General features: G+C 44.5%; 1 protein-coding gene across 1 annotated transcript in view; it reads left to right on the top strand.

Annotated features, from left to right (window-relative positions):
- dscama (Down syndrome cell adhesion molecule a) overlaps positions 1 to 8,633 on the top strand; it is a 133,132-nt gene extending 124,499 nt beyond the window's left edge. The window contains exons 27-33 of the mRNA XM_056285201.1: positions 1,230 to 1,406; positions 1,526 to 1,556; positions 1,661 to 1,776; positions 3,562 to 3,711; positions 5,739 to 5,936; positions 6,123 to 6,425; positions 8,254 to 8,633. Of these exons, the coding sequence (XP_056141176.1) occupies positions 1,230 to 1,406; positions 1,526 to 1,556; positions 1,661 to 1,776; positions 3,562 to 3,711; positions 5,739 to 5,936; positions 6,123 to 6,425; positions 8,254 to 8,633 (1,355 nt within the window). The remainder of the gene's footprint in view (positions 1 to 1,229; positions 1,407 to 1,525; positions 1,557 to 1,660; positions 1,777 to 3,561; positions 3,712 to 5,738; positions 5,937 to 6,122; positions 6,426 to 8,253) is intronic.
- Positions 8,634 to 24,336: the final 15,703 nt, after the last annotated feature.

The following is a 24,336-nucleotide window of genomic DNA, read 5'->3' as shown; positions in this document are numbered from 1 at the left end:
TCTCAGACCTTGCCAGATGATGTAAGTCTCCATGGAGAATGTGTGCCTACCTTTTCAATAACTGCAGTTTTCTAAGGTTTTAGTTTAAGGTTGACAATATGGGTGAACGCAAGTTGTTTTAAATCCCACTTTTCACTGGTGGAAATAGCCTTTGCAAACTGGGACACCGAAAATATTAATTCCACGTTGACTGCAGGGACTGTGGCTTATATCTATTTTTTGTTTGTCTTAAAAAGTGACGTAATGTTGTGATCTCCTTCGCATTCAGGGAACTCGGAGGCTTTTCTCTTAACTTGTATTTTGACATCTCCGAACCCTGACTCCTAAATTCCCGCCTCCCTTCCAGGAGATGTCAAATAGTAAAATAAGAGTGAACATTTGGTCATGAAGGATGAGTTCGTTCTATTTCAAGTGGCGCTTTTGGCAGAATGGCAACCCGGCATCACTGCCAGTTTGGCAAAAGGCCAAGCGTTTACGTCAGATATGTACATCGGCCTGTGGTGCCAAATTGTGTACCACTGCTAGAGGAAAGCTGGAGGCTGTAAGCTGCGAGACACTGGTTTAGCTTTAGCAGTTGGCGGCCATCTTTTTCAGTGCTTAACGTTCAAACATGACACCAGTTATTTGTGGGGGGGGGGGGGTTTCCCCAGTTGTACCCGGCCAATTAACCCACTCTTCCGAGCCGTCCTGGTCGCCTCTCTGCTGATCCAGGGAGGGCTGCAGACTACCACATGTCTCCTCAGATACATGTGGAGTCGCCAGCCGCTTCTTTTCACCTGACAGTGAGGGGTTTCACCAGGGGGACATAGCGCGTCGGAGGATCACGTTATTCCCCCAGTTCCCCCTCCTCCCCCAACAGGCGCCCCAACTGACCAGAGGAGGTGCTAGTGCAGCGACCAGGACACATACCCACATCCGGCTTCCTACTCGCAGCCACGGCCAATTGTGTCTGTAGACACGCCCGACCAAGCCGGAGGTAACACAGGGATTCGAACCGGCGATCCCCGTGTTGGTAGGCAATAGAATAGACCACTACGCCACCCGGACGCTCCCCGTGGTTTTTTTTTCTGGTGCTGCTTGCTTACAGCACACTGTTGTTGGTATTTTGTAGTTTTTAAACCCATATAAAGTTGTTTTAACTAGGCAGGCGTGATATATATATTATATATATACTGACATGATAAAAGCAGTCGTACTTTAATCACGACCTTTATCTGACCCCTGCAAAGGTACGATTGCACCGCTTGTGAAGGCACCCAACGTGAGCGAGGGCAGCAGCGGGGGCGGTGAAGGTCTCAAGATGATGGTAACCATCTCCTGTGTGCTGGTTGGCATCGTGCTCATCTTCATCGGACTGCTGGTGCTGAGGAGGAGGAGGAGGGAGCAGAGGCTCAAGAGGCTCCGAGGTGAGACGAGAAAGGCCGACATGAACATGAAACCGCACTAACGGTTGCTAATTTACACAGCTTATCTCCCACAAGCACGGCAAATAAAATCCACATTTTTCCTCTGTTGGTTTTTGCAGATGCGAAAAGTTTGGCTGAGATGCTTATGAGGTAGGAACCACTTTCAACTTCAGGGCATAAAAATAATAGCAGTTTGTCAGTAGAGATGGTTTCTATGAAACGCTGCTCTGAGCTCACTCTTTTGTGTTCCCCAGTAAAAACACACGTCCTGCTGAGCCGATAAATAAGCAGCAACAGACCCTGAGAATGCACATCGACATCCCTCGAGCTCAGCTCCTCATCGAGGAGAGAGACACCATGGAGACTGTTGGTGGGTGTCTCTATAGCACATGCAGTATTTACAGTTTATTGTCCTCAGGGAGGAAATCCTCCTACACAGCCTGAGCATGTTAAGATATTCTTTATTGTTCTTCTCGAGGAAGTTTGTTGCCACAGCCTGTACATTAAAATGTATATTAACATACTTTTTTCCCTTATATATATATATATATATATATATATATATATATACACACACAAATAATCCAGTTAGTCAAGTAAATGCTAACCACTGCGCGGCACGGTGGCGCAGTGGTTATCGCGGACACCTCACAGCGAGAAGTTCCTAGGTTCGAATCCCGGGGCTGTCCAACCTTGGGGGTCGTCCTCTGTGTGGAGTTTGCATGTTCTCCCCGTGTCTGCATGGGTTTCCTCCCACAGTTCAAGGACATGTAGGTCAGATGAATCAGCCATACTAAATTGTCCCTAGGTGTGAATGTGATGGCCTGGCAGTCTGTCCACGGCGTCTCCCCGCCTGCCGCCCAATGGGTGCTGGGATAGGCTCGAGCATCCCCGCGACCCCAGTTGGGATAAGCGGCTTAGATAATGGATGGATGGATGGATATCTACCTACATACTACACTCACACATGGTACACATTGTAAAACTACTTACTATAAACACATATGTGCTGACCCATATGACATTCAGTGGGATGTGGGAGACTTGAGAAGACAGAGACTTTCTGCGTGAGAGTTTTGTTGATGTCATTACACAGACGGTAGATAGATTCCTCTTGTCTTCACAAACTGGGAGACAATTGTCACGTCTCCTCCAACTTCTGAATAAATTTCAAGAGTGCCGCAATAACAATCATGCAAATGAAGGTGCGTCCAGCAGATCTGATTAAAGCAAATAAAACCCTGGGTGCAGGCCTGTGTCCCCCATGGGCCTGTGTGTCCCATTTGCCCTTCCCCATGTGAAGTCCAGATTAACAAACAGCTGATCGTGTCATTAACTTCTCTTCGCTATTCAACATCATTTCATTCATTTTTATTCGGTAAATGCATTTTCAATTGCAATTTATTGCATTTCTTTTTATTGAATAAAACGTCAAGCTACCTAAAGAGAGCGTAAAAGCTTTTATGCAAATTTGGAGGCTTTCATTCATGTTTATATTCATATGTTGTCCATTGCCGTCAAGCATTTTTTTATTGAAAATGACAAAATTTGCATAAAACACTCGTATGGAAACAGGATAAGTGTAGCGGTTTGTGTTCCTCCTTGCATCTAGTAGCAACAGCATATATGCTCGGTGCTAATACGGTAAACAGTGCCAAGGATCTCCTGTTCTGCAAAATGCTAGAAATCCACACGGTAAGGAAGATGCTTAATATGTACCTCAGGGTGGGCATGTGAAAAACTGCTTCGCCCTTGTGAGGTCACAAAGTGCTAGAAAAATAAAACGGCGTGTAGAATCCCTTGTTTTTTTTTAACCAAAGCACCACGGCACAATAGCAATATTTCATGATTTCCCATTTTCTTGGTTGCTAGATACAGCACCATACCGACATGCGCAGGGGGCAAGACAAAAGCCATTTTGTGCAATATATGTATATGAACAGCATGTTTAAATACTGCTCAGTACTCAAAAACACAACAAATACTGATACACCCGACTCGTAACGTTTCCACAACATTTCCGTAAGCAACAGTGCAGATTCCCACCAGCAAGCAACACAAACTGGCCCACATGATGCAAATAATAAACTGCAGTTTGGGTACTCGCTTACTTTACTTCTGAAGCTTTTTGTGTTTGGGTCATCTCTACTCTCAGACGACAGATCCACAGTGTTACTGACGGACAACGACTTTGGCGAGACGCAGAAGCAGAAGTCATCCACGGTCACCCACACGGTCCACTACCAGTCCCTTTCCCAAGCTACAGGCCCGCTGGTAGATGTGTCTGATGCCAGACCAGGAACCAGTAAGTCCAGTACGGGCACTTTTTTTTTAAACTTTATTAGACTTAGAATCTGATTCATTATCCACATGTTTGATTTGGCAAAGGTTTTACAATGGATGCCCTTCCTGATGCAACCCCCCCCCCCCCCCCCATTTACCCGGGCTTGGGACCAGCACTAAGAATGCACTGGCTTGTGCATCCTCGTTGGCTGGGTTTCAAAGTAATGGGGAGGGCGGAAGAGAGGTGAAGAAGAGCGTGCAGGCAGGGTGGAGTGGGTGGAGAAGAGTGTCAGGAGTGATTTGTGACAGAAGGGTACCAGCAAGAGTTAAAGGGAAGGTTTACAAGATGGTTGTGAAACCAGCTTTGTTATATAGTTTGGAGACAGTGGCACTGATGAAAAGACAGGAGGTGGAGATGGAGGTGGCAGAGTTGAAGATGATAAGATTTTCATTGGGAGTGATGAAGAAGGACAGGATTAGGAACGAGTATATTAGAGGGACAGCTCAGGTTGGACGGTTTGGAGACAAAGCAAGAGAGACAAGATTGAGATGGTTTGGACGTGTGGAGGAGAGATGCTGGGTATATTGGGAGAAGGATGCTGAATATGGAGCTGCCAGGGAAGAGAAGAGGAAGGCCAAAGAGGAGGTTTATAGATGTGGTGAGGGAGGACATGCGGGTGGCTGGTGTGACAGAGGAAGATGCAGAGGACAGGAAGAGTTGGAAATGGATGAGCTGCTATGGCGACCCCTAACCGAAAGTAGTAGTAGTAATATGTAGTAGTGGCAGTAGTAGCAGTAACAGTAGTAGTAGTAGTAGACTTGGAATATGTACATATGCTTGTTTTTGCAAAATCTGTTGAATACTTATTTTTTTATTTGATCGTAGATCTATAGCTAAGTGTATTAGTTTCTTTTTCCACGTGAGATTTTAGGTAGTAGGCTATGGGAAGGTGTTACATACCAGACAGATTTTGTAATCACTCTCCAGTGTGTGTTATGTCTCTGCAGAACATCCTGTGTGATGGAATATAAACCTTGGTTTTGTTTGTTTTGGGTGATCAACATTTTCTTACGTAGTATCTTTCACAAACAATGGTTCTGAAGTCTAAACATGCAACACAGCATCACCCTAACAATATGAAAAGGGTGAGGACGGGAAAAAATAAATAATTACGAATAATTATAATCACAGATGTATCAAAGATATCAGAGGTAAATCAGTTATCAGTCTTTTTAGCTGCTGTAACAACAAAAACAAAAAAAAATTTTGTTCTACAACTTTAAATTTCAAGTCTGGCCATTTAAGTAATAATAAAAAAAGATTAAATAGGGGCGTCTGGGTAGCATAGCGGTCTATTCCGTTGCCTACCAACACGGGGATCGCCAGTTCTAATACCTGTGTTACCTCCAGCTTGGTCGGTTGTCCCTACAGACACAATTGGCCGTGTCTGCGGATGGAAAGCCGGATGTGGGTATATGTCCTGGTCGCTGCACTAGCGCCTCCTCTGGTCGGTTGGGGCGCCTGTTCGGAGGGGAGGGGGAACTGGGGGGAATGGCGTGATCCGCACGTGCTACGCCCCCCTGGCAAAACTCCTCACTGTCAGGTGAAAAGAAGTGGCTGGGGACTCCACATGTATGGGAGGAGGCATGTGGTAGTCTGCAGCCCTCCCAGATCAGCAGAGGGGGGTGGAGCAGCGACCAGGACGGCTCAGAAGAGTGGGGTAATTGGCCAGGTACAACTGGGAGAAAAACGGTGAAAAATCCAAAAAATAAAAAAATAAAGTAATGTGGCAGGATGAGGAAAAACACAGGAGACGACGGCGAGTTTGAACTTTATTCCTCAGCTCCAAAACCAAACTGAAACAGGAACAACCTTGCACCAGAGAGCCCGGGAACGTAAAACCACGCCCCCAGCTCACAGCCCTGCTGGGTGAGAGACATAGCCCCTAGTGTCCGCCACAGTAACAGAATTAACATGGGTATATACTGTAGTCTTTGGCATGTGACTTCTACTAACATCATGTTGTCATTCTCCCCGCCTCTTTCCAGATCCCACAGCCCGCCGCACAGCCAAAGCTGGCCCGGCTGCTCGCAACCGCTACGCCAGCCAGTGGACGCTGAACCGCCCACATCCACCGGTGTCGGCCCACACACTCAGCACCGACTGGAGACTGCCCACGCCTAGAGTCGCAGGCTCTGTCGACAAGGAGAGCGACAGCTACAGCGTTAGCCCATCTCAGGACACAGGTAAATGCAAGCCAGGGCACTAACGGCATCACGGCGGCTATAACGCCTTAACACGACCATTAATCTCTAACAGCAGAACAAACTGCAGCTATGCAACAGCTTTTTAACAAAGCCACAGTCCTCACAATAATGCTGCTAACTCTTGCTTTACACTCACTCCCTCCGCTAACCCCATCCCATGTCCAGACCGTGCACGGAGCAGTATGGTGTCAACAGAAAGCGCCTCTTCAACCTATGAGGAGCTGGCCAGGGCCTATGAGCACGCCAAGATGGAGGAGCAGCTACGCCATGCCAAGTTCACCATCACCGAATGCTTCATCTCAGACACTTCCTCAGAGCAGATGACTGCTGGCACCAACGACTACACCGACAGCCTGACCTCCAGCACACCATCCGAATCGGGCATCTGCCGCTTCACTGCCTCCCCGCCCAAGCCTCAGGACGTCAGCCGAGTCATGAACATGGCCGTACCAAAGGCCCACAGACCGGGTGAGGCCCTGATGTCAAAGGCCACAGCTCCATCTTGGCTTAATCTCCGATGCCATGCTAGCACTCTATTGCTGGTCTCATTATGATGGAGATAACACCTAATCCTAAAGCCTTTTATATCCAGCTAGATACTGACATTACTTCCCCTCGTGTGGTTCTAACCCTAACACCGATTTAACCCAGATTAACGGATGTAATACTATTTTCAAGTACACTTACATCTACATATACGCAATTAGCAGATAGATTTGAATGTTACCAACTGGCATGTTGTATCAGAGTGCTGCACTGTAATATACATACCATATAGTATTACAAAAAAAGCAGTATTCATATGAAGAAGTAGTGGAACTACCTTTGTTAAATAGAAATTATGTCATTGCTATGTCATATCAAATGCATTTCATGAGCGAGTGCTTTACTAGGAGTGATCATAGAGACATGGTGCAAATTAAATTTACACCTCCAGTAAAACAAGCAAATTGTCACCATTAGAGCATAAAATATCAACTGCAGGTAGAAAGAAGGCACTGTAGTAGATGCCAATAATAATGGTGTATGAGTAAGTAAGGGCATAATAATAACTGCTAGCACCAGTTCATATCAGCGACAGAATGCTGCTAAAGACCATTTAAGGGTTAAGGTTAAGTTTCAAGGCTTTTCTTGAAAGAAATAAGTGAATCGGTAGCTGAAGACCGAGAGTTCATTCCATCACGTTGGAGCCTAAAAGTCTGTACCAGGACCTCGTCAGTTTTGTATTTAGAAGTTTATTGTTTTAGTCAGATTTGGGTTGGATGGTCATGATATTTTGGTCCATCAGATCACTGGAACTTTTAAATGGAGAAATTTGATGTTCACATATGTCCTTCCTACAATCCAAAGGGATTTATTTTGTACACGCAAACAATTGCTTAATGGGGCTCTGGTGTCTGTCTGTTTTTAAAACTAATCATATTACATGAACCTTTCCGGGAATCTTACGGATTCTAAGCTGTTGAAAGATTCTTAAACTGTTCTATTGACAGAAAAAAAATTATATTGAAAGATGTATTGGGCTTTTAGACCGATAGATTGTTTGAACTTTTACACTTGAAGGAACTTGAGGGGTTAAGTATAGGAGTAGTACCTTTCCTAGATGGCCTTTCATGGCATCCTAGACTCGTCTCCTTACACCCCAGCATCATGTGAAGCGTAAAATATAGCCTCTCCATGATGAATGACCGTCTGTGCGTGGTGAAGAGCCACACCCTCCTCATGGTAATCCTGTTAACTTGTCAGGAGACAACAGAGCAGAACACGGCGGATCTAGAGTAAACCTCGATAATAAATCCTGCTATTCCTATGGGTAGCAGTAGTCCTAGGTGCATTCGTCTATAGGCTGATGTTATGGACCGGGGGACATCGTGGCTTTGCAGATGATCAATGCATCTTGACAATGGAAAGGCACAAAATCTCCAATTAACGGAGAACCATAGAACTGCCCCATGCTTTAAACAGACATGCGCAACCGAAACCCTTTGAGGCGTCCTGACGGACGACCTAGATAAGGTGAGGAGGGCGAAGGACCTTTGCATTGCAATGCTAACAACGGTAAACAAAACAAAAAAAACCCCAAAACAACACTTATAATATAAATCAGCGTGGATACAATGTTCAAAAGTATGCTATTTGTTATTAATGGGGTGCACTTGTTTGACCCCGAGACTCCTTTAATGATCATTCGGTGTTATCCTTGCAGTCGAAATTAGCTTTCACTAAAGAGACTCTGTTTTTCTCAACGTGTATTTCCTCTTCTCACAATTCTGTCACTCTCTTTTCTACCCTGCAGGGGGCGAGTTGGTGCACCTGCCGCCATACTTACGAATGGACTTTCTACTGAACCGAGGCATGTCCTGCTCAGGATCGTCTAGGGGGACAGCTAGTGCGGAGGGAGTGGCCATGGGCCAGGCGTGTCTGGAGCCCCAGAAGAGTCGCTCGCTGAAGCGGCCCTCTCGCATGGCGCCCCCTACGCCCACGGAGGCCCCTCAGGCCAGCAGGGACCCAGTGCCCCAGTGGCAGCCTGGCTCGGCGGCCACGCTCCCCCACAGAGAGGGCTCAGAGCTGGCCCAGGCCGCCAAACTCAGCACCTCCCAAGAGTCCCTGCTGGACTCCAGAGGTCATCTCAAACAGAGCAGCAACCCCTACGCAAAGTCCTACACGCTGGTATAACAGCAGGGGCACATGGCGGGACTACGGACTCACCCTTAACACTGGACTTAACACTCAAGTGCAGTAAACTGACTTTCACCACGCAGTTCTGTATATATGTCCCCTTCCTCCGAGAGCGGGGTCACGTTTACTAATCTCCTTTTATTTATTTTAGTGCTTTCTTTCAGCTCTTTTTTTCCTTTTCACTCGAGACGAATTCACGCATCGGGAATGACTCCAGGCGGAGCTTGCCAAACTAATTTGAGTAATGAGGGAGCATTTATTTATTCTCGATTATCGTTCATTCTTAATAATTAATTAGTGATTATTAATTGTTAGTTGTCAGCTATTAATGATTATTAATTATCGATTACCAAATGATCAATTATTACCATTACTACAATGATTTCGTAAGAACCCGGACATCTCGTTTTCTGGAACGGAGGATGATGATTTGGAATATTTTGTTGTTTTGGTTTTTTTGGTTTTTTTTAATGGAATTATCCTTCAGAAACACTGAATGAAACTTGGGAGAAATCTTGGAATGAAAGCAATTGACACCAGTCCAAACTTTTCAGCTGCTCTCAAATTGTTACTTTTTTGAAGAAAAAAAAAATCTATTTCCTATGGATGCATGGGGACTGACCAATTAAAAGACGTTGAGGATTTACGATCGCGGCTGGAAAACCCAGCCGAGCATTTTGTCACACTATGAAATGATCCAATGTGAAGATTTATTATTCTTATTACTATAAATATATATATAAAAAGAGAAATCACTTTTATTTGTGGATATTACAGGGAAGAATTGATTTGGTTAATAAAGTCCTTAGTCATGTTTGCACATATCTCGTTTTGATTAGGAAATGGAGTCTCTGTTGATCATTCTCTGTGTCCCATTCTCTGATGGTGCAATATGATGGAAAAAAAAATATGAAAAATTATATGAAAAACTATTGCTCTATACTGTACTGTATTGATGAAAAATAACTATGTTGTGAGTATACTTACAGGGCCGGACACTCTCCAGCTGTGTATTCAGGTGTAGTTTGCCACTGCTAATTTGCCAGGGTGGTAAATGATGTTAGTTAGAACAGGGCGGGTAAGAAAAAAAATACAAGTGATGGTTTTGCACTTCATGACACCCCGACTCCAGTGTGTCCAGATAGAGCCCCCTTATTCTCAGTGCACTAGGTAGAGTCTCCACGGCTCTCGCTCTCCTCAGTAGATTTACTGTTGCTGCATTGCAGTGATGCTCCTCTACAGGGAAATACAGAAACCATGTGAGACAATCCAGCAGAAATCCCCCAGTTAAACCAAACCTAATGTCTATGGGAAATACCTAAAAATGTGGATATAAGATGTTTTTGTTTGGTTTTGGTTTTTTGTTTTTTTTTTTGGTTGCTGTCTACCCTGGCCCATTTGTTTTTTGTTTTTTTTTTTCGTTTTTGAATTAGTCCTGGAGGGAGAGTTTGATCCAAAATGCTGTGAGGTCATTATGTCAGTTTCTATGATTAGTTCTATGATTAACTTGTCTTTATTATGATTATACATTTTAACAAAAAAGAAAAACAAAGCAAAAAAAACAAACAAACAAACAAAACACAAAAAAAAGGGAAAAAAATGGCACTTTTTATTTTTAACCTGAGTGTTCACTCTGGTGGCACTGGAATAAAGAGAAACTAACACACAGTTCAAATTTGATTAATAAAATGGCTGTTCCCCAAAGTGTCCTCCATGAATGACTGATGACGGTCCGCAGCCGCCCCTGACACGGTCCGGCTCTCGGCTGGGAAAACGGTATAAGTGTCAAGGTCTCAGACGGATTATGTTTAGTCTTGCACAGTGCATGAAATGAATTTCAGCGGCGGTATCAGACTAGCGCCTTCTTTCCGTGGTGAAGCACAATCCATCTCCGCAGCAGTGATATCTAGATCGGACAGGCTTTTCACAGGGATATCAATGAGTTTGATGCTGGGGATCATTCCTTTGTTTGTTGATTTTGAGGATCCCTCACCTGCAGGTGGCAGTGATGTGAAGCCCTGACTGGTTTCTGCACGTTAGCATATAAATTACTGCAAGAGCTTCAGTATTACATCAGTCGGTGCAATGAGGCCGATGCTGTGATTAACTTCCAAATGACGGGAGGCAAAAAAATGCGAGTTTGTACCTTAAAAAAAGCCAGAAATGTTGAACTCATGTCCAGGGATGATGTTTTTTTTTTTTAATCATACTAAGGGTGTATATAATCGAGTTTGGAGCTTGAATAATGTGGTTAAGGTTCAAGCATCATTCTAATTCCAAAACCCTCCTGGCCATGTGCCTCTAACTTACTGTGTGGACGTGAGAGGACGCTTCCTATTATGCATATATTCTGCTAGAAACAGGGTGGTTTATTTGGATGAGTATAATTTACATTTTGCAATTAGTAATTTTGAATAACAACAAAAAAAATTATAGTAATAACTGTTTTCTACAGTAAGTGGGCTACCCTATGCTAATGGAACAGCATAGGATAAAGGTGGATGCAAACAACCGCACGGCTTTGTGTTATGCCGCATCCTTTAAAAAGGCAGTTGCAGGCACAGAGTACTGGTACGACAGTTACCGTCTGTGGCGGCACAAATATTTCCCCCATATTTTCAAAGCAAAGGCAGCCCGCATGTTTTGAAAAGGTCAGTGCCGGATGCTGAACCTTGTTGCTCATTAGCACTCATCAGCAATTCAGCTGAGACTGCAAATATGACATCCATAAAATCTAACACCGCATTTTTATTCCTCTCTGTCCATTGCAGTGACACCATAGGCTTGTAAGGTCTCACTCTGAACTGGCAACCGGGAGGTGTATTGTGCAAGCACATAACGGTGTGCATCAAACAGGCCCTCCCTCCTGCTGAACCGGTGTATTGATTGAAGGTTATACAACCTGTCATCTGGAAGATTCTGCCTCAGCATCCAAACGCCTTGGCTGGGAAATTGTTTTCACACTCCTCCATCACAAGACTCGGGCTAATAGGAAGGCGTATTACTCAGCACGACAACTGTCTCAGCACGACGTCTACTTCTGACGTCCACAACAAATTAGGCATAGTGACAAGAGATTTACTCGCAGCCACACTTGGTGGTTAATAACTGCTGTCATAAATAAGGTCCGGGCTAACTGAATTCTTCTCTCTGTTCAGCCTGAGAAATACGAAGCTTCTTGCCAGCACTGCCAGGTCCACTACTCTAAAAATGTCATTCATCTGTAGCGTAACTACACTGCACTTCACATTCTGCACTCGGCTGAAAATTGGGGCGCCACTTTCCGGAGGAAAGAAAATAAGATGAACCAAATTAATCAGTGAACGTTGTGAACTCTCAATTCAGAGATCTCCGTCACTGCTCCAAAGGAACGCACAACACAAAGATAGTGATTACGTCACCTCTCGGATGAAGAAAATACACACAAGGGCGACTTGCTCGAGATGGGAATATTTACTGACCACTGGGATAAATATACACAGATACAGGTGGACCAGTTGTGAAAGAAATTAATGAATGATTGAATGAATCAGGGGAATAAATGAAGGGGTGGATGAGTGAATGGGCATTAAACTAACAAGTTGTTGCCGACAGGATGGATGAATTAAACAACGAAATCAGGAATGAATCTGAACGCAATGAGGATGACTAAAGCCCATTGGAAAAACCCCCCGATAAGTTAGGCTAGCTCTTTTACATCAACTCATATGCAGAACACGGCACGGTGGCGCAGTGCTTAGCACGGTTGCCTCACAGCAAGAAGGTCCTGGGTTCGAGCCCCGGGATAGTCCAACCTTGGTGGGTCATCCCGGGTCGTCCTCTGTGTGGAGTTCAAGTGTTCTCCCTGTGTCTGTGTGGGTTTCCTCCAGGGGCTCTGGTTTCCTCCCACAGGCCAAAGACACGTAGATCAGGTGAATTGGCCGTACTAAATTGTCCCTAGGTATGAATGGGTGTGTGTGAGTCGGCCCTGTGATGGCCTGGCGGCCTGTCCAGGGTGTCTCCCCGCCTGCCGCCCAATGACTGCTGGAATAGGCTCCAGCATCCCCGCGACCCTGAGAGCAGGATAAGCAGTTCAGATAATGGATGGATGGATGGATGGATCTCATATGCAGAACACGTGGAAGATGGTTTTGCCCTACCTGCAGTGATAAATGGCTGGGTATCAGGCTTTTCCGACAGGCCTCGGTCTTGTTGGAGCAGGCTCGGGAGACTTCGGATTGCCGTGGTGATAGCTGAAGAAGAACAGCTGTTTCTGCGGTGATGGATGCCTGAAGATTATAGCAGGCTTTTCAGGAGGCCGTCGAGCGTGCCGGAGCAGGCTCAGCGGCCTTCGGGTTGCCGTAGTGACGACCACAGGAGAACCAGTTTGAAGGAGTTAGTTCAGTTCAACATCGGGAATGGATCAAAGTTGGAGAGACCCAGCACAGCCGAGGCCGCACAGGAGCAATACACACAGCTGCCAGGCGTGTCGGTTTGAATGGGTCTCGGTGTGTTGGCAGGTGGCAGAGTCCGATGCCAGAGCTTTACTCTAGCAACAAAGTTACTAGAAAAGTCTCGAAAACAGCTTCAGTGGACTTGGAGGAAACGACTTCAATTAACTCTTAGAACAAAACAAGGTTTGAGCGCATAAAATACCAAATAAGTTGCAATACACAAAAACAGCAACAACAAGGTTAAAATAAAAGATAATGGGCGTCCGGGTGGCATGGCGGTCTATTCCGTTGCCTACCAACACGGGGATCGCCAGTTCAAATCCCCGTGTTACCTCCGGCTTGGTCGGGCGTCCCTACAGACACAATTGGCCATGTCTGCGGGTGGGAAGCCAGATAAGGGTATGTGTCCTGGTCACTGTACTAGCGCCTCCTCTGGTCGGTTGGGGCCCCAGTTCAGGGAGGAGGGGGAACTGGGGGGAATAGCGTGATCCTCCCACGCGCTACGTCCCCCTGGTGAAACTCCTCACTGTCAGGTGAAAAGAAGCAGCTGGCGACTCCACATGTATGGGAGGAGGCATGTGGTAGTCTGCAGCCCTCCCCGGATCAGCAGAGGGGGTGGAGCAGCGACCGGGACGGCTCGGAAGAGTGGGGTAATTGGCTGGATAGAATTGGGGAGAAAAGGGGGGGGGGGTCCAAAAAAGAAAGATAACAAAAATATATGTGGCAAACTGGCGTGCAGTGGCTAAACCGATGTCTCGGGCCTCCTTGTGGTCTTTGAATGCTGTTTACTTGATGAGCTTCTCGACTCATCAGCAGAAGCTGAAAATACGAGCCCGAATGCAGAGAGGGCCAGGATGTGGTGAAAAGAGAAAGGAAAAAGTCTTAGAAACCAGAGCAGGGCACAAAGCCCCTGGACACGTACAAAAAGAAAGGGCCAAAATGGAAAGACTGTGCTCAAACGGTATAAATTACTTTTATGGTTTGTAGGTGGGTGTTAAATGAAAAATGACACTTCTGTGGGCTTTTGGAGGAACGCCCACGTTTACTAACCAATTTCTTTGTCTGAGCAGGAAGACCGTCTTGCCTTCAAATGGGGGAGAATAATCTTGTTAATGTCCTATCTAGGGAGAAATTTAAGGGCTACACACTGAATTAGCCTATATATTCAGTGATTTCTGTCACCGATTTTGACACATCATGTAAATCTAAGGACAAAACACTTAGAAACTCCATAATACTAAACACAAGTGAATACAGAATAAAGACAATAAAATCTTAAAGGCCCCATATCATGCTTTGTGGGTTTTCCCTTTCCTTTAGTGTGTTGTATAGCTGGGAGGTGCATGTAAAACGTTTGCCGTTACAAAGCCCAAAGTTCACGCCAAAAGAAGTTATTCTCTCCAACAGAAAGCACTGCCTGAAGTGCCTCGTTTGTAGTTCAGCGTTTTCTTGTGTTACTTATCGACGTCACTAATGTAGCACATTTTCATAACACCTGCCCAACAGCTAGTTTGGCCCACCCTCAAAGTTAGGTAGAGCGGAGGCCGGGAACAGTTTGGTTAGTGCGTATCGTAATGTCGAGGAGACGTAGTTTCCCTTTTTTTGGGGGGGGGGTTCTTCTTTTTTCTCCCCAGTTGTACTTGGCCAATTACCCTATTTTCTGAGCTGTCCCGGTCACTGCTCCACCCCCTCTGCCGATCCGGGAAGGCTGCAGTCTACCACATGCCTCCTCTGATACATGTGGAGTCACCAGCCGCTTCTTTTCACCTGACAGTGAGGAGTTTCGCCAGGGGGACATAGCACGTGGGAGGATCACGCTATTCCCACCAGTCCCCCACCCCCTCACCCGCCCAAACAGGCGCCCTGACCGACCAGAGGAGGTGCTAGTGCAGCGACCAGGACACATACCCACACCCAGCTTCCCATCCGCAGACACAGCCAATTGTATCTGTAGGGATGCCGACCAAGCCGGAGATAACACGGGGATTTGAACCAGCGATCCCCGTATTGGTAGGCAACAGAATAGACTGCTATGCTACCCGGACACCTGAGATGCAGTTTTCCTTGCTGTGAAGGCCAATTCCCGATGCATGGACTTGCAAAGGAAGACGATATTAAGAATCAGTAGTTAAAATTCCTTTTTACCACTATGCCTCAGCAGTACAACCCCAACCTTTTGTTGTGTTCCCATCATTTTACCAAGGAAGAAGAATAATGTTCTTCTTTAAGTCAATTATAATTTCCTTTGTTTTAGACACATTTATGTCCAAGAAGGAGCGTTTACACCAGCCACTAAAATCATCCACCACTAGACCAGGGTCAAGTTTCATCATTACTGAGCAGGAACTCAGTGATGGAATCATTTGTATATGTAATGATATGTCTGCCTTCATAATGACACTGAAACTCATTAGTGTATAAAAAAAATAAAAGTGGTGAGAGGACACACTCCTGGGGTTAACCGGCAGAAGATAAAAGGGCATCAGATAAAATGCCATTGACCGCCACCTTTTGAGTCCTGCCACTTATAAAGTCAACCAGCTAATAATAATCCAGAGTGAATGTTGTGGATGTTGGTAAGTCAATCTGCTAAAATATGAGGTTGTATGCAGTTAAAAGCAGAGAATCAATAAAAAGCAATCATACAAAATTCTTTGCGCCATCCAGGTGATCCAGGACCATCTTAAGTAGGGGGCCTGTGGCATCCTCAACACCCCTGCCTGCCCTGTAGGCAATTTGGAGCGGATCCAACTTTGTCACCCAAAATCTCCTCTTTTATAATCTTGTCGAAGGTTTTCATGACAAGAAAAGTAAGTGCCACAGGCCTATAGTCATTGAGCGATTTTGGTGCTTTAATCTTGGGCACAGGTACAAATCACTGAATCCTTCCAGAGATGAGGAACACCATGGAGTTGAAGTGACTTCATGAAGACGAAGGAAAATATGTCTGACAATGGTTCTGCACAGTTCTTAAGAAGTTGACCACCAATATTATCTGAACCAAGACTTTCTCTCTCCTTCACTCCACTGGCATTTAAAAACCATGTCCCTAGCAACATGTATCTCATTCTGCTCTGGGCAATCATTTCTATACACAGACAGTTCCCTGCTAAAATCATAAGTATTAAAACAATTACAAAAATGTTCAGGTCATTAGCAAGTTCAGAGTCAGTCTTGTTACTGTGGGAAATGGGACACTTCAGAGACTGCATGCCCATCATAGACTTCATGCCTTCCCATGCTGGCTGTGAATTACCAGCGCTCAGCAGGGTTTCTACTTTGTCCTTGCGTTTAATTTTAGCAAGTTTAAGTTCCTTCTTAACTTGCTTCTGCAACTCCCTGCAACGAGTATTATCCATCCATCCATCCATTATCCAAGCCACTTATCTTAAGTCTGGTAACAAGATGCTGGAGCCTCCCCCTGGTTAAAACTAATATTCCTCTTGATAATTGCTTTTTTAAGGCTACATTACAGTAAAGAGCAATTTTCAATTTTCTGAACTTATTAGACTATTCTAGCTGTTATATCATTTGTCTCTACCTGTTTGGACATCATACCCACATTACTAATGAGTGTTTATCAAAAATGTCATTGTGTAATATTTTGTGAGAGCGCCAAACAGTCATCTACAATATCGGCAAAATATCGATATCGAGGTATTCGGTCAAAAATATATACGATATTTGTGAAATCTGATTTTTTCTTTTTCCATATCACCTACCCCTAGTTATATCATGCTGTGTTCCGAGGTTGTTAGACACGAAAAGTTAAATCTTATTACTGATTTCTGTGTGATTTCAACATTCACATTAACAGTAAATTTTCAATCACACTTTTTTGAAGGAGTTCATTCTACATGTGGCTTCTGATTGACGCAAAACTGTTTGTTTTAACAAGTGGTAGCCAGAAGCAGATCATAACATTAACAATAAAATTTGACAGTAAAACATAGGACAGGCATTTTCATTCATGTTAGATGGTTGACGAAAAGGTCACCATAATCACCGTATAATCCTACGCTGAAGCAGTGAGATCTGAGCATAATCATGCGGTCCTTTGTCTCATCAAGCATAATCCTCTATACTGGGGATCAAACGTCACTTTGTTTAAGATGAGGATTATTGGAAGAGTTCTGGCATCTCATATGGATACTCTACGTTATGTGCGCTGTAAGTAAATTCTTTGGATAACCCGAGGAACCAATTTTCCAACAGAAACAGGTTTCTGTCAATGTCCCATTTTATCATATTTTTCCATAATCGTGCAGTGCAGAGATGAGATTACTGAGCAGCACAGGGAGAATCTATTATAAAAAATGTTTGGGGAATAACCATGTCAACTCATGGTTTAGAATGAAAAGAACTGTAATGTTTTACCCATCTAGTTATGTTTTTAGACTTATAAAACTTTAAAATATGCATTCGCCACTCACACCACAAACTGAGCGTCATCAGAACTTTGCAACACAGAGCTGACAATGTGTCCAGCAGCGCTCAGGCCCAACGAGAAGAACACAAACACCTGAGGGGAGCTTTAAAAACCTGCGGCTACCCCAGTTGGACCGTTGTGAAAACTGCAACACGTTCCAAAAAGACCAACCAGGTGAGCGAGGAGGAGAAAAGGAACAGAAGGAATAACACAGTCATCCCGTATGTTTCTGGGGTCTCCAAGAAACTCAGGAGAATTTTCAACAAACACCGCATCCCGGTATACTTCAGACCCAGCAACACACTCAGACAACGACTGGTTCATCCCAAAGACCGTGTACCACACACCCGGAAAAGCAATCTGGTGTATGCCGTACAATGCAATGAGGATTGCACTGACCTATACATAGGAGAAACCAAACAACCACTACACAAACGGATGGCCCAACACAGAAGGCCAAACTCCTCAGGACAAGACTCAGCAGTCTATCTACACCTAAAGGAGAAGACACACTCCTTCCAGGACAGCAACGTACACATTTTGGACAGAGAAGATAGATGGTTTGAAAGAAGGGTGAAGGGAGCCATCTATGCGAAACTGGAAAAACCATCCATCAACAGAGGAGGAGGTCTGCGACACCACCTATCTCCCACTTACAATGCCGTCCTTTCATCTCTACCAGGAGACTCAAGAAGCCTAGCCTCCAAGAACAACAGTCAGTCACTAACGGCTCCAACGGCTCTCATGACCACTGAATAATGAAGTCGAAACTAACACCCCCAACGACTGTTGCTGCTAAACAAACGCAAAGCAATAGCTCCTATGGCGACGGGCGCGGCTGGACATCGGAGCACAGGAGAGCCAAGCATATCAATAGCTCTGACAACGACGAGCGCGGCCATAACATCGGTACACAAAAGAGCCACTCATATCTATGGCTCTGTTAGCGACGGGCGTTGGTAAACATCGGGACACAAAGAGAGCCATGCATATCTATAGCTCTGATAACGACTCCAAGAGGATAAATTCTGAGTCTCATCACCAGCCAGTCAGACTAGCTTGGTCTAGTCAGAAAGGCACGAACTGAGGAAGCCTCTTGGATGAGAGGCGAAACGTCTTCACGGATATATACCAAGTCCAGTTGCACTTGATTCAACTCCTTTGGATAACCATGACCTGGATGAATAAGAACATTCAAAGACATGCATTCGTCACTTGTTCACTTGAATCCATCAGAAAAAGCAAGTACATTTTTACTGAAAACATCTGAAAGAATCAGCATCGTAGCATCAAATAGTCACCCTCTAAGACCGTACTCTCTGAAAGCTAGCATCAAGCGTCACATACGCCCTCTTTGTCAATGACTATATATTTCATGTAGCTATTTTTCAAAAACTCTTATTTAAAAAACTTTTACCCATTTGGAATTTACATCACCAGTAAAGTCAAATGGATATATATATATATACTTTCTTTTTTTTTAATCTGAATCCTGTAGCGTCTACCTGATGGGAGCAGTTTGTATTCTGAATGCAGGGCATAGCAATAATTTCCCTAGCCTGTTTAGCTATTGTCTTCTCAAAAGCATTTGAAGGGTAACTATTCATTGCTTTTTTCTTACAATACTATTACTATTTAATTAATTTACCTATATGTGTGTGGGGCTGCAACGATTAGTCGACATAATCGACGACGTCGATCATAAAAACTCGTCGACACAGAATTTTAGCTTCGACGCGTCGTATAAAAACAATCAGAGCCAGTAACGTTAACTCAAAACCGCACAAATGTTCATTTGTAACTGCAATGCCCTATAGGAAGTGCTGGGGGCAGTATCGCTTCCATCGTCTGATATAACTGCATTTTGCATGAACAACGAAGAGAAGAAAGCGTATGAACGATGGCGGAAAGGAGAGCGAATGAGGCTAATGAAGAGCAAAAACCAGCGAGACCGAACTATCAAAAGTCTGGGAGTATTTCACAGATGACAAGCCAAAGAAGTCAGTTAAATGCAGAATATGCAAAGCCGAATTGGCATTCCACAGCAGCACTACGGCGATGCACGAGCATTTGAAACGCAAGCACCCTGGAGCCACGATGATTGCTACTTCGGATCATGGGTAAGTTTAGCTAGTTAGCCACAGTATCGTAATGTTTATGTTAGCTTAAGTTACATGTTGGAAAACAGAACGTCTCAAGGGTGATGCTTGCTAAGCGAACGCTATTTCAGTTATGTGGATTCTGCGTATCCACCAACGAGCTGTATGTAACATTAGCTAAACAGTGCCAAGCTTGCAGCATAGCACACTACAGCTTAGAGTTGTTTAGCTCCGTCATTTATCACCGAGTGTCGTGTTTTTGCAGACTGGAGTATTAACTAGCTAAGTTGAGATTGCTAACGTTAGCTAAATGTTAACGAGTTCTAACATTCACTGACTCTGCAGTAACTTACTGCACTATGGGCTCTAGGTTTCTTTTTTTCAGTTGAAAAAAATTGAACTTTTTGGGCTAAAGCGCAGGCAAGACTGCAGAGACGGGGAACGTTAGCACCATCTAACATTAGCTAGCTATCTTACTTAGCTAGTCAATCTGCAGTCTGCAAAAACACGACACGGTGCTAACGTGAGCTGTCTGTAGCCTAGACAGTCAACTAGCTTTCCCAGTGCGCTCTAATCGGCTGTAGCTTGTCGTAGCGTTAGCTAGTTAGACTGGGTTGGAGCATATCAATAATTCAGTTGTAAGATATTTATTCATTTAAATGGTTTAATTGGTATTAGGCAGTACACTAAGATAAACTGATACTATAGCCTACAACTTGTGATGATAATTAATACAGCTTTCTGTTTTGTTCTCTTTCTATTTTAGTACTAAGCAAAGGCGTGTGGATGAGTTCATCCTGAAGAGAGGCTCATGCACCCCTCAAATGGCTGGAGTCTTAACAGAGAGCCTCCTCAACATGCTCGTCAATGACATGAGACCAATATCCATGGTTGAAGATGGGGGATTTAAGCAGATGGTCACCACATTCCATCCAGGTTACACCTTACCTTCCAGAACTCATTTTACTAAGCTTATGGAGGGAAACTATGAAGCTACTTTTAGTAAGGTTAAAGATGCTCTTAAAGCAACCAAGAACAAGATTGCCCTGACAACTGATGCCTGGACCAGTGTCGCGACAGAGGCATATCTTGGCATCACCTGTCACTTTATAAGTGATGACTGGGAGCTCACTAGCTTCTGCCTTACAACCATGCCACTCGAAGAACGGCACACTGGACCCAACATTGCTGCATGGATTGAGCAGGCTGTGGAAAGGTTTGAGATCCCTCCAAACAAGATTGTGGCAGTTGTTCATGACAATGGCTCCAATGTCGTACTGGCTGCAAACATCTTGCAGGAAAAACATGGGTGGGTGTCTATCCGCTGTGCAGGCCACACTTTACAGTTGGTGATCAATCATGCACTGAAACACCCTCAGATCAGTAAATCACTGGGAGCAGCGAGGTGTCTCGTCGAGCACTTTAAAAGGAGCGAACTGGCTTCAAGCAAGCTTAAGACAAAGCAGAAACAGATGGGGACCCCGGAACACAAACTTGTCCAAGATGTCTCTACCAGGTGGAACAGCACCTATTATATGGTGACTCGCATGCTGGAACAGAGATGACCACTGACTGCGACTCTGTCTGACCCGGCAGTAACACAGAGAGGGAAACAATACCTAGACCTCAAAGCTGATCAGTGGACCCTGCTAGATGAACTGGCCAAAGCTCTCCAGGCGTTTGAATGTGCCACTGTCTACTTGAGTGGTGAAAGCTATGTGACAGTCTCCGCCCTGCCTCCACTAGTCAGAGGGCTTTTGAAGTCCACCCACACTGCCTATGATACAGCTCCTGTGCAGGCCTTCCAGGCGGCTGCTTCAGAGGAGACCACTGCACACTGGTCAAGAGAGGTCACCATCACAGATGATGACCCAAGCAAACAGATCATTGCAGCTGCACTAGACCCACGATTTCGAAAACTGAAATTCCTGACACCAGAGGAGAGGTTCAGTGTTCAGAATAAAGTACAAGCTCTGGCCCTACAGTCCAAGGATGGGAGTACTGTGAATAACCAGCACACCAGTGGGAATGAAGAAGCCACAGCAGCATCAGCTGACAAGGATGCCACAGACTCAGCTGAGGGAACTACAAATAGGTCTGTTTCAGCTCTCGATTCACTGCTTGGATGTGACTCAGCAGACAGTGACAGTGAGACCAATGATGAACAGGATGCGCGCAACCAAGCGATCAGTAATGAAGTGCTGATGTACTTCGGCGAGCAGCCCCTCTCAAAGACAGAAAGTCCCCTGTCTTGGTGGAAATTGAATGAGGCAAAGTATCCAACCCTTGCATCACAAGCCAAATCGTTTTTGTGTATTCCAGCTACTTCTACTCCCTCTGAGCGTCTCTTCTCAGCAGCTGGGAACATCACCTCAAAGAAGAGAGCCAGCCTCACTCCAGAGCACGTCGACATGCTCACGTTCCTGCACTGCAATTTAAAGTGTTTATGAACTGCAGGAGATCAGAGTAAGACACACATATACACACACACAGCTCCTCTCACTCACACACAGCAAACAAAAGACCTACAAGTCTGTCTGAGCTGACTCATTCTCCCCTCCTGTTGGAGATGGTGGAGCCTAGTGAGTGGATCCACGTCCCCCTCCTGGACCAGGTTAACAGCCCCATCAGAACCGCGGTGCTGGGGCAGAGGCTGCTATTTTGAGTTACTTTTAAAACATTATTTGCGCATTATCTTTACGTTTTGACTTGCACTTTAATTTGTATTATTTAATTTATTTATTTTGTTTTTATTATGATTGATAATGCATTTACTTTCATTTGTATTATTTAATGTATTTATTTAGTTTTCATTATGATTGATGATGCATTTGATTAAACAAGTAGCTCCAAAACAAGTTCCAAATTCAAATGTTTCATGAGCCATTATTTTAATTCGCTATGGGATCATGTTATGTTAAGGCAGAGAGACACAGGGCGACATTCACAAGTGTGCAGACTTGAGCATGTGAGGTAAAACGTGCACTGGAGCCCGGAAGAGGATCCGCGCCCTCAGCAAGCAGAGATGGAGGGTGTGAAAGAAATAATCGTTAGATTAGTCGACTAATCGAAACAATAATCGACAGATTAGTCGACTACCAAAATAATCGTTAGTTGCAGCCCTATATGTGTGTATATGTATGTATGTATGTTTATATATGTATATTATTATTATTATTATTGTTTTTTTATGTTTTTTTAATTTCTCTTCTTTCTGACCCCATTGCTTCTACTATGGCCCTTGTCTGGTGGAAGGGGTGGGGGGCACTGGTCTTGGGATATTATTAGCTTATGATGTTGAACCTTTTTTTTCTCGTATTCTTGATAATTCCACTTTATGTTTTCTACTGTAAACTACTGTGTACTATGAAAAAACCAATACAAATAAACTGTTTAAAAAAAGCATTTCAAGGGAGGGATGCTCCCTCACCCCATCACTTTCATTGCTGTGTGGACCAATCTATTTATTTGTGATTTTATCTTAACTGATGTTACCAAACCAAGCTGAAATCCATTAACGTAATACACTAATTTATTTTGATGCATGCTAAATAATCCAGGTAAGGATATCCCAGAAAGTTGAGTCAGTTCATCTGGACACAACACTGATCAGGGGTTTTGGTTGTGATGCAACTGTGCCAGTTTCAGTCGTTATGCAGTTGTACTGTTTATAAGGTTGGAGATACCTGTAGTCAGCTAACACTAAAGAAGTCACTTAGATGAGTGATGAAACGTTTCTCCCACTAAACATTGTGTCCAGATTAACTGATTCAACTTTCTGGGATTTCCTTACCTAGAGCATGCATCAAGATATTTTGCCTCATTTCAGCGACAATTTCCTTATATTTGTAGATGAGTACAAGCAAACAGTGTGTAAGATGGCAGACTACAGGAACCACCTAAAATTCAGCCTCAGGTGCAGACAGAGTGGGGTTAGACCTAAGAGCCTGCAAATGAAATTTCTGTCAAGGGTAATTGAGCTAGCAAGATCCTCCAGAAGGCACAGAGCCAGCTGCTGAACGAATGGGTGAGAAACTAATTTTACAATCAACGTTATGAAAGCTAAAGACGAACAGATCCAGAGACTTACGTCACGTCTAGATGAGACCACTTTCCAACAAGTGATTGAGTTCGCAGAGGTTTGTCTAGTACAACATGGAAAGTTGAAAACCAGGCAGCAAAGAAGTGTGACCTACTTGCTGCATGCCAGAGACATTGGCAGACAATGGACAGTGCCCTCAATGGCAGACAGAGAGATGGATGCCAGACATGTGCCGGCAATGTGGACAAGGGTGTGAAGTTCTGCCCGACAGACAACTCACCCAAGCGGAGAAAGACATTCTTGCTAAGGGGCTGAATTTGCTGTCATGCTGAGGCAAGTCCCGCTAGTGGAACTGATCACAGCCACAAAATCAGCGATCCATAACAACAACATCACAGACTTGGAAGGTTTCAACCTGCCTCAGTAATGCAAAGCCATTGCGTCTAACAACAGCAGAGAAAAGAGGAATGCACTCATGACCCTCAGTAAGGACAATAACATCATCAATCTTCCGGCAGACAAAGGTAGAGGCACTGTTTTATAAAACCAGACAGACTATCATGAAAAAGATGTTACTCAGCGGCATAAATACTTACGAGCCCCTGAAATGAGATCCAGGCAATGGTTACAAGTAAATGGGTGATGGATTGTCTGAAACTGTTAGAATAGGACAATGCTATTGACAGAATTTTGTACC

The sequence above is a fragment of the Lampris incognitus genome, chromosome 8, assembly GCF_029633865.1.
Source record: "Lampris incognitus isolate fLamInc1 chromosome 8, fLamInc1.hap2, whole genome shotgun sequence".
Lineage (NCBI taxonomy): Eukaryota > Metazoa > Chordata > Actinopteri > Lampriformes > Lampridae > Lampris > Lampris incognitus.
This window is presented reverse-complemented; position numbering and strand designations above follow the sequence as displayed.